Source organism: Piliocolobus tephrosceles, unplaced genomic scaffold (assembly GCF_002776525.5).
Source record: "Piliocolobus tephrosceles isolate RC106 unplaced genomic scaffold, ASM277652v3 unscaffolded_10902, whole genome shotgun sequence".
Taxonomy (NCBI): Eukaryota; Metazoa; Chordata; class Mammalia; order Primates; family Cercopithecidae; genus Piliocolobus; species Piliocolobus tephrosceles.
In genome coordinates, this window is record NW_022291980.1 from 1 (window position 1) to 11224 (window position 11224).

Genomic DNA, 11224 nt, shown 5'->3' on the forward strand with positions numbered 1-11224 from the left:
TGTTTACACTTTCAAATAATTGTTGAAAATATCAGTGTGTCAATTTCCCAAAACACTTCTGAAATTTTTATCAAAGTGACATTCGTTGTGTAGTTCAATATGGAAAGACTTAACATGTTCATGCATTGGATTTTTTTTTTAGGTTTCAATATTTTATTCAAGTTTTTTTTAAGTGACATTAATTACAGCATTTGGAGGGGAGGATCTAATTCCACACAAAATGGAAGACTCTAAAATGTACCCATTAAACTGCTGAAAAACAAATTGAGTGGTGAGAATACAACAGAAGTCCAATTTAGATTCTGAGTGTTGTCACCGTGTGATTACAATCACACAGACACTTCCAAGCTTATAGCTGGAGCTCCTGGAAGCTATTTCATACTCTGGTGCAAGGGCAAAAAAAAAAAAAAAAAAAAAAAAAAAAAAAAAAAAAAAAAAAAAAAAGACAAAAACAAAAACATAACACAAGAAGGAATAAGTCCTGAATTGTTGGCTCCATCACATCCACCTTCTCCACTCCAAAATGGTACAAAAGAAACAGTGACCACATCCTGCAGACCTTTTGGTGTAAAAGAGGTGAGGATGAACTGGGGTGGGAAGAGGTCATGAAGATCTGTCTAAAAAAGTCCCATTCAGGTGAGTTTGTACACACCATCAAGCAGTGAGCCTCTCATCAATCAGGGTTAGGAAATCAAAGTTCAATTCTCAGGAAAGCACAATTTCATTCATTTACTCAATATGAATTTACAAAGTGCCTACATATTATCAGCTTCCACTTGCAGCCATTTCTAGATAAAAAAGAAACCTGGCATCTCAAAGGGGCCACCAAGTTCCCCCTCAAGTCTACCACTGAAAGGACCTTTTTTGGGAATGGATTTCTTCTGTACCTCTGGAAAGGTAACATCTTAAAGTTGAATCATCTTTAATCTGGAGGGCTAACATATTTAGCAATACTTGCATCCCAGACATACAACATTAAAAGATATACTAAATTCTGAAGGTAGCTATGCTGCAAAATAGTTTAAAATTAAACAATTGTACAATATTCATTTATGCTTGAAATTCCAGTCCTAGACCAAACTTGTGACCACCAGCATTGACATTCTTGCCATCAAGAAGAGCTGACGGTGTCAGTTTGATACCTGGCTTTAGAGTATGAGTGTATCCTAAACCTATCAGGCTGGAGTTGTTCACTTTAGCCGAGAAACAGGGGTCAGGGTCAATCTGACTTGGCTGCTATTCGGAAGCGCCTGTTACTGTTTCCTGCTGTCCAGGCGAGATTGACAGCGGTCTCCAACTTCTTGTTCACTTTCTGGTAAATGGAGCCGCCAAACTCTGTCCCCTCATTCACATTAGTGTGAAGCTGGAATTAGCAGTCTTGTAGGAACTGCAAAGTTGCTCTGGGTCACTCGGGATTTTGCAGTCTCAAAATTCATCTGATAGCTGGCCAGCCAGCCCCCCTAACCCAGCACCACAGCACCCCGGATGGAAGGCCCAGCAATGTCAAAATCCATGTCGCAGCCCAGGTTAATGTGCTCTCGCTTGTACCCTGTCTTGATTTTAGCATTTTTCTTCCCAGTGTTAGGTGAGAAGGATGAATCGAAGGTCAGCTTCAGTCCACGTGCAAGCTGATCTTCCACAGTAATCTCGGTGCCTAGTGTATTGTCGGTGTTCCATTTCTTTGTAAACGTAAGGCCACACTCAGTCCATCTGTACTTGGTTTCCAGACTGCCCCGTCACTTTGGTGGTCTCAGTGTTGGCTGAGCCTGAGCTTGTAAATTCCAATCCATTCTCAGATTTCGTTTTCAAATCAAGCTTTATTACGCCAAATCCATAGCCCTTGGTGAAGACATCCCTGGCAGATTTGCCAAGATCAGCATACATGGGTGGCACAGCCATCTTCTGCTCAGAGGCGGTGGCGGCGGGCTCCGAGGCGGCTACCGCAGGGGCTTTGGCGCGGAGGCAGGGCGCTGAGCAGAGCAAGCCTCATGCATTGAATTTTTAAATTCATGAATATGGTTATGCTCCCAACTTATTGAGTTTTATTCTATTTTCTCAGTAATGTTTTATTTTCAGTGCAGTGACTTACAACTCTTTTGTCAGGTTTTTCCTAGATAATTAATAATTTGTTGTTATAAATTTTTAATGCTTTTTTATTTCTTTGTAATTGGTATATGTAATTGTATTCAATTATACTATTTTGATGACCTTATATCTAACAACTTTCCTAAATTTACTGATCATTGCTAATAATTTATCTGTAGATATATTTGGAATTTCTATGTACATTATTTTGCTATCTAGGTTAATATGTATGTTATTTCTTATTTTCCAATGATTTTGTGTTCAATTTATCTTTATTGCATTATTGCACTGGCTAGGATTTCCAGGATAGCATTGAATAGAATTGGTGATAGAGGGCATCCTTATTTCATTTCTGATCTGCTGGGGGTAGACTACAAGAATATTAGTATTTCACTACTGAGAATGATGCTTTAAGTATTTTAGCAGATATTCTTTATCAGAAATCTTTAAGATTTTAATGGATGTTCTTTATCAGATTAGGGAAGTTTTTCCTCTTCTCTTATTTTTATATAAATTTTTGTCATGAATGTGTGTGCAATTTTATCAAATTGTTTCTCTGCATCTATTTATATGATTGTATATACTGGCCTCACATCCCTCACTAAATATACGAAATATACACAAACAGCTGGATTTGCTCTGTTATTTATTGTTCAGGACTTCCGTATTTATATTCATAAGATATTTTGGTCTGCAATTTTTCTTCCTCAATATTTTCTTTTCAGAGTTTTGATAACAAGATAATGCTGGCTGCATAAAACTAGTTGAGAAATGTTCCCTAATGTGGGTCTGTTTTCATTGCTTTCCCTTCCTTCCACTTTTCTTCTTGTGACTGCTGAGTTGTATCTTTCAAATGCCTAAAACCCTGTGGCTCAGTACCAGAGATTATATATGAAAAAATGCAGAATTTCAGAGAGCGTTTATCTTTTTCCAGAATGGATTCATTCACTTCTCATAGGCAGTTATAATGACAACACCTCCTGTCCCGATTCAGAATTGAATATGACATGAACACAGTCAAAAATTGACTGTAGGTATGAGCTCACCCCTCTGAAGTTCTCCCCTCACTGGAGCCAGTTACTGTCTTTGTAATCTGAGGCCAGTTTTGGTCTTTGCAGCTTTACAGTGCTGTCTATCATATGGTTTGTGTATTCATCCAGATGTTTTAGTTGCTATGCTATAAACTACACTATTCCACTTATTATTCAATTAAAAATGATAAAAGTTATATTTTCATGAAGGAAAACAATGAGACTGATAAGATTTCAATTACTAATGTTATCCTCCAGAAAAGACAGAATTCATAACTTATCAAGATGCGATGGGGTTTTCCCTAATTATTGCTGATTTTTTACAAAGATTAGGACTTCAATCCACACTGTTTTTACCAAAGCACACAACCAGAAGAGGTTTTTCTTTCTCAATACAAGGTTTATTTACACCTCAATACTGCAGTGTGTATGCCCCAAAACAAAGATTTTTCTTATACAAAATAATAGAGTATTCACACTCAGTAGCTATTGTTCAAATAATAATACAGCCTACATTTCAATTTTCTCAATTTTTCTAGAATATTTTTATGGTTTTTTTCTTCTGCAGTTTACTATCCAGGCAAGGAACAAGCACATAATTCACTTATGTTGACCTTTTCACCTCATGTAATCAAGGAAAGTTCCTTTCCTTGTTTGTTTCTTTTCCATCAGTTGACCTTTTTGAGACCAGCAGTCATTTAAAATGTTCCTCAGGCTAGTTTTGTGTGACTGTTTTCTAGAGGCAGATTCCAGCTACAATTTTGGCAAGAAAACTACATAGGTGCTGAATCCCACTGAATATCCCACTGAATCACATTGATGAGGTGGGAGCATAAAATGACACATATGTCATTATTGGTCATGCTAAGTTCCTCAATAATATAGTGGTATCCTCCAGATCTTACCATTGTAGGGGTTCTGCTTTTTATACACAACTAATAAAAGTCTATGGGAGTACATTAAGACTTTGTGAAACTCCTGCTTCCAGATTCACACACCCAGTGGTTCTAGCTTTAATTGATGATCCTTACCTGACCTGATGATCCTGACTTGAATTGTAGCAAAGTGATAATCTTTCTAATTTCATCATCTTTTCAGTGTTTTAAGCTAAAATTAATCTGTAGCATGGCAATAATAAACACTCAATAGTTTTTACTGGTTATTGCACTTGTGGTTATCATCCCAGATGACATCATATTAAAATAGATTACATGTTTATTTACAAAAGTTCTATGAACAGATACTCTGGACATTTCAAGTGTCAACAGAGACTTCCATTTTAAACCATAATCTACATAATCTAAATACAAGATTTGTGAAATTTGAGGTGATGGGGACAGACAAGGGCATCCAAACTTGATGATCTAGAGAACACATTCAGAGGTTTGCACATAAGTATCCAAGATGTAAGACTTCAAATGTGATTGGAAAGTTCTTTAGCAAGCTTTCACCACTGGCCTTTAGCTCATCCATGTAAATTACTGTGTCTGGCTGGACCTTAGTTCCCTCATCTATTGATCAATGATATGGGGCTACATGATGTCCACTACTTCTTCTCACTTCTGGACTTCTTTATAAATCAGATTATCTGTCTTTTTACTTCCAGGGCACAATGATAATGACGTTACTCACTTCTGTGCTGCACGATGACAAAGAATTCCCTAATCCAAAGATCTTTGACCCTGGCCACTTTCTGGATGAGAATGGCAACTTCAAGAAAAGTGACTACTTCATGCCTTTCTCAGCAGGTAATAGAATCTCGTTTCCATTTGCATTTGAAGGAAAGAGAGAACTTTTTGGAATCAGTTGGAATTTACATGGCACCCCCTCTGGGGCTGGTAGAATTGCTATTTGTCTATGATCAAGAGCACCACTCTCAATACCCATGCACTCCACCCTCACAATATACCCTCATTGTTGGGCCAGATAGTGGGGCTTCCAGGAGTTAACCCTACTGTTCCCAATTGAGAAAACTAACATCTAGGTTGACTGAACTCTGCCACTAGATACATCACTAAGGCACCCAAGAGCTCCTCTTGGAAAGTAAAATTCATCTGATCTGTCCTTACCTGCCTTGGCGAATGTATCTGAGTCCACAACTGCATTGAGTGTCTTCTACATGGTGTCTGTCACCTCCCAGGCTGAGCTCCAAGGGCACAACTTTCAATGAGAACAGAGGCTCACTCCTGAGTTAGGGAAGAAGAGTAAACAGGTCGTTGTAATTTAGTCAGACCAGGACAGTGAGAGAGGAATGCACAGGCCCCTGGGTAGGGGCTAGAGGGGGAATCTGCATGCTTCTTGCTCTCTCATACAACACAGTGAGGCATAAAATGGAGTAAGAAACTCAGAGGACGTTTGATGTGCTTCAAAGGAGGTGACAAAATTTAAGGGAAGGCTGGGCATTTTGAAGGAGATAATGAATGACAGAGCAGGACGTTTGCTTTATATCAAGGATGTCAGAACCTTTGCCAAAATTTATGGGGTTCTGGAAACATTGGCAAGGGAGGAGGTTACTTTGCAGTGATTCCATAGTACCCTGTCTTCCTCCAATCATGATCATATATCCTGGATACTTGATTTTCACACCTGTGCTTTGTGTGCTAAGTCTCTGGCCATGGAATCTCCTTCCTTTACTCTTTGATCTTTTATGTCTGCTTTATATTTGGCACTGTAGATAGCAAGATGACAAAGACAGAGAACTTCCTTCAATAATTCACATTTTAGCACAATAGATAAATAAATACAGAATTATGATTCCTGATGATCCATGCTTTAATGAAAACATGAGTATGATGTTGAGGAAAACCAGAGAGCACAGGATTTTATTACTTGAGGGAATTGTAAAGAGTGTGAAGATGAAATGAAATTGAACCTATGTCCTGAATGTAGCTTAATAAAGATCTATCTTAGCCAAAATGAACAACAGGATATGAAACTTGAAACTTCTTGGTGTGTTCAAGATTGATGAAGAGTGTGTATGACTAGAGTTGAGAACAGATTATGTGAAAAGTGGAAGGAAAGATCATGGAATATCAGGCTTGGAACAGGAAACAAGAATGTGCATGTATTTCTATAATGACAGATGGAAACTCAAAATGGCAACAGAGTTGTTTTAATGTGGAAATAAATAATGAAGCGACTGTTATGGTGCTGATAATCAATGACTATTTCCTGAATGAAGGGTACCTATTGAGATTAGATGTTAGACAGATAGCAAATGTGTCTCTTTTTGTACATTTGTTTGTCGTACCATCCATTAATCCATCCATCATTTCATCCATCCATTCATCCACATGTTCATTCATCTACCCAATCATTAATCAGTTATTTACTGTATATGCTGTTTGTGCAAGTCACAAACATACTGTCACAGTCACAGTTAAACACAAGGAGTAACTACTTTCTCTCTTTGTTATCTTCAGGAAAACGAATTTGTGCAGGAGAGGGACTTGCCCGCATGGAGCTATTTTTATTTCTAACCACAATTTTACAGAACTTTAACCTGAAATCTGTTGTTGATCTAAAGAACCTCAATACTACTTCAGCTACCAGAGGGATTATTTCTCTGCCACCCTCGTACCAGATCTGCTTCATTCCTGTCTGAAGAATGCTAGCCCATCTGGCTGCCGATCTGCTATCACCTGAAACTCTTTTTTATCAACGACATTCCCACTGTTATGTCTTCTCTGACCTCTCATCATATCTTCCCATGCACTCAATATCCCATGAGCATCCAACCTCCATTAAGGAGAGTTGTTCAGGTCACTGCACAAATATATCTGTAATTATTCATACTCTGTAACACGTGTATTGACTGTCACATGTGCTAATACTTTTCTGATGCTGACTTTTTAATATGTTATCACTGTAAAACACAGAAAAGTGATTAATGAATGATAATTTAGATCCATTTCTTTTGTGAATGTGCTAAATAAAAAGTGTTATTAATTGCTGGTTCACTTCTCAGACTTTCCCTCTTTTGTGCATAATGCAAGAAATAAAAGAAAAGCGAGTGCCAGGAGGCCAGGCTTGTCCTCATAATAATAAGCAGAGAGAGTGACAAAGGAGAAGAGGGTGAGGAAGGTCTCTGGATGTTTGCCATCTAGAGTTACTGAAGGTTTGGCTTTATAACAGAAAAAGTCTGTCCAAGGGAAGAAACAACCTTCAGGGAAATATTGAGACAATCAGTTCAGTTGTGTATTATTTGCAGATAAAATGAGGCTAATTACTTCAGGGCCACAGAATCAATTTGCCGGTGCATTTATGTTAAGTGTAAAACAAGAAATAGAAATTAGAAAAATAATGTAATCTGTTGAGACTTTCCAAGGATTTTGTTCTTGTTTGGAGAGAGATGAATAAAACCAGAACATATGATTAGCAATATGATTAGTATATATTCATACTTGACTCTAAGTTGAAAACATAAAGCAAAAAAAATTCAAATTTTTATTTAGTGTTCACAATAATACCAAAAGAGAGGCATGAATTTAGACACTTAATCTCCATTTCTTCGCTGACCCACTCATCTTTAACCCCATAGGCGAAAAAATTGAGCAGGGATATGAGGGGACTCAAGCACAATGCCTCTGTAAACAGTCAGAACCACTACAGCAGGTTCAGTGGTCCTCTTATCAGAATAAGGTTACTGAAATCAGTCTCTTGTCCAACGAAAGCTGTAGCTATGGCTTGTGGAACAGTGGGTAGAGGTGGGCATCTGGTGGAGGCCAGTGCCTGTATAGTTGCTAGAGAAAAATTAAAATCTTGAGCCAGTTAGAACACAGTTTATTCTTTAAGCATCGGAGTGAATGACCTAACTCTTGCCTGCCATGACCTTAGGTCCTATTTATAAGTTGGTATCTTATTGCCACAAAGAGTACACCCCATCAGTCTCATGGTCTCTATTTTAACACTAATGTTGATGAATTGTTTTGTGTCAACCACAAAAGGGAGGGGGTCTAAAGAGACATGTCTGATCTCCCATCCTCTCATGGCCAGGAATACAGTTTTTAAGGTTTTTGCTGGGGTTCCCTTGTCCAAGCAGGTTTGGGATTTATTTTTAGTTTGCAATAATTACAAAATTTCAAAGAATCTGCCCACAGAATACATCTAAGTTACATAGTTGAGAAGAACATAGTTACAATGGAGAAGACAGGCACACACTATCTGAACCTAGTAATCAAATGACATCATTCTAATGAAACACATTGAAATTGTCTATCACTCAAAAATGAAAAGTATCCTCTGTGATATTCCTGGCAGCGATTCATCTGCTCAATTTAATCATTAAAAAACATTAGACAGGACTAAATTGAGGGACATTTTATAAATATTTAGCCTATACTCTCAAAGAGTGGCAATGTCTTGGAAGTCACGTAATGACTAAAGAACTGCTCCACACTGAAGTTGATGAAAGAGATGTGACAGCTAGTTGTGGCATGTGATAACGAAATTATGAAAGGGACAAAAAGCATATATTTTAGGACTTTTGGTAAAACACCAACAGGAACAAGAATTAGAAAGTTCCAATGCATTCACATTGATTTTCTGATCCTGATGATTTTGCCATAGTTATATAAGAGAAGCACATTGTTTTGAGTAAATACATACTAAAATACTTCAACTATCTGGAATCAGGTCAGTATTTCTTTCAAAAGGTTCCATGTAAAACAGTTATTTATAAGAACAAGCAGTTCTTCTATATACCTGTGATTGTTTTAAAAACAAATAAAGCCAACTGTGTGCTTATATATGCAAAATAAACTAGGCTTTCACAAATGAAGAATCACTGCTGACAATGCAAACTTGAATTGCTCAGCATCATTAAGCTTTATGGAAATACAAATTAAAACTTCAATTAGATATTATTATATAATTCATTAGAATAGTTCAAATGAAAAAAGGACAGATCATGTTGTCTGTTGACAAGACAGTGAAGCAATCACAGTCTCATAGAAAAATCAGTAAAATAGTTCAACTATTTGGATAATCCTTTGGTGGAATTTACTTAAAGTAAATACATGCATATCTAGCAATTGCAGTTGTAGGTATGTACTGAACAGAAATGCAGCAATACCTTGTGATAGCAAAAAGACGTATTGGAATGTACATAACAGCACTATTGAAAATAGCCTCACACTGGAAGCAACGCAAATGTTTGAAGCAGTACCATAAAACAATTGTAAAACGCTCACAAAGTGAAACACTAAGAAACAGATAACAACTATCACGTCTGCAACAACTTAATTGAATGTCACGACACATTAAATGAAAGTACTTGACAGTAAATAAGTACTACGGGATGATTCCATTGATATAAATTCACAAATAAATGAAAGTATCATTTTGTTTCTTTTTAAAAAAAAATGTGCTTGATAGGGGGGCGTAGCAAGATGGCCGAATAGGAACAGCTCCAGTCTCCAACTCCCAGCACAAGTGACACAGAAGACCGGTGATTTCTGCATTTTCAACTGAGGTACTGGGTTCATCTCACTAGGGAGTGCTGGACAATCGGTGCTGGTCAGCTGCTGCAGCCCGACCAGCGAGAGCTGAAGCAGGGCTAGGCATCGCCTCACCTGGGAAGCGCAAGGGGGAAGGGAATCCCTTTTCCTAGCCGGGGAACTGAAACACACAACACCTGGAAAATCAGGTAACTCCCACCCCAATACTGCACTTTAAGCAAACAGGCACACCAGGAGATTATATCCCACACCTGGCCGGGAAGGTCCCATGGCCACGGAGCCTCCCTCATTGCTAGCACAGCAGTCTGCAATCTAACTGCAAGGCAGCAGCGAGGCTGGGGGAGGGGTGCCCGCCATTGCTGAGGCTTAAGTAGGTAAACAAAGGTGCTGGGAAGCTCGAACTGGGTGGAGCTCACAGCAGCTCAAGGAAACCTGCCTGTCTCTGTAGACTCCACCTCTGGGGACAGGGCACAGCTAAACAACAACAACAAAGAAAGCAGCAGAAACCTCTGCAGTGCAAACAACTCTGACAGTTTTGAAGAGAGCAGTGGATCTCCCCACACGGAGGTTGAGATCTGAGAAGGGACAGACTGCCTGCTCAAGTGGGTCCCTGACCTCTGAGTAGCCTAACTGGGAGACATCCCCCACTAGGGGCAGTCTGACACCCCACACCTCACACAGTGGAGTACACCCCTGAGAGGAAGCTTCCAAAGTAAGAATCAGACAGGTACACTCGCTGTTCAGCAATATTCTATCTTCTGCAGCCTCTGCTGCTGATACCCAGGCAAACAGGGTCTGGAGTGAACTACAAGCAATCTCCAACAGACCTACAGCTGAGGGTCCTGACTGTTAGAAGGAAAACTAACAAACAGCAAGGACACCTACACCAACACCACATCAGTACATCACCATCATCAAAGACCAGAGGTAGATAAAACCACAAAGATGGGAAAAAAGCAGGGCAGAAAAGCTGGAAATTCAAAAAATAAGAGCGCATCTCCCCTGCAAAGGAATGCAGCTCACTGCCAGCAACGGATCAAAGCTGGACAGAGAATGACTTTGACAAGATGAGAGAAGAAGGCTTCAGTCCATCAAACTTCTCAGAGCTAAAGGAGGAATTATGTACCCAGTGCAAAGAAACTAAAAATCTTGAAAAAAGAGTAGAAGAATTGACAGCTAGAATAATTAATGCAAAGAAGGTCATAAATGAAATGACAGAGATGAAAACCATGACACAAGAAATACGTGACAAATGCACAAGCTTCAGTAACCGACTCGATCAACTGGAATAAAGAGTATCAGCGATTGAGGATCAAATGAATGAAACGAAGCGAGAAGAGAAACCAAAAGAAAAAAGAAGAAAAAGAAATGAACAAAGCCTGCAAGAAGTATGGGATTATGTAAAAAGACCAAATCTACGTCTGATTGGGGTGCCTGAAAGTGAGGGGGAAAATGGAACCAAGTTGGAAAACACTCTTCAGGATATCATCCAGGAGAACTCCCCCAACCTAGCAGGGCAGGCCAACATTCAAATTCAGGAAATACAGAGAATGCCACAAAGATACTCCTTGAGAAGAGCAACTCCAAGACACATAATTGTCACATTCACCAAAGTTGAAATGAAGGAAAAAATCTTAAGGGCAGCCAGAG

General features: G+C 38.8%; 1 protein-coding gene and 1 pseudogene across 1 annotated transcript; one reads left to right on the plus strand and one right to left on the minus strand.

The window, feature by feature from the left end:
• Positions 1–1050: 1050 nt before the first annotated feature.
• On the minus strand, positions 1051–1899 carry LOC111534157 (annotated as a pseudogene).
• A 2503-nt stretch (positions 1900–4402) lies between these two features.
• On the plus strand, positions 4403–7074 carry LOC113220741 (cytochrome P450 2C20-like). The gene is made up of 2 exons (XM_026450047.1): positions 4403–4864; positions 6539–7074. Exons 1-2 carry the CDS (start codon positions 4729–4731, stop codon positions 6718–6720), a joined length of 318 nt encoding a protein of 105 aa, XP_026305832.1. The 5' UTR covers positions 4403–4728; the 3' UTR covers positions 6721–7074.
• The last annotated feature ends 4150 nt before the right edge of the window (positions 7075–11224 follow it).

What these genes read in the sequence shown, in the direction of transcription:
- LOC113220741 (XM_026450047.1), top strand. Translation starts at nt 4,729, where the DNA reads ATGATAATGACGTTACTCACTTCTGTGCTGCACGATGACAAAGAATTC. An exon ending in CTTCATGCCTTTCTCAGCAG is followed by an intron (nt 4,865 to 6,538) that starts GTAATAGAATCT and finishes TGTTATCTTCAG; the next exon opens with GAAAACGAATTTGTGCAGGA.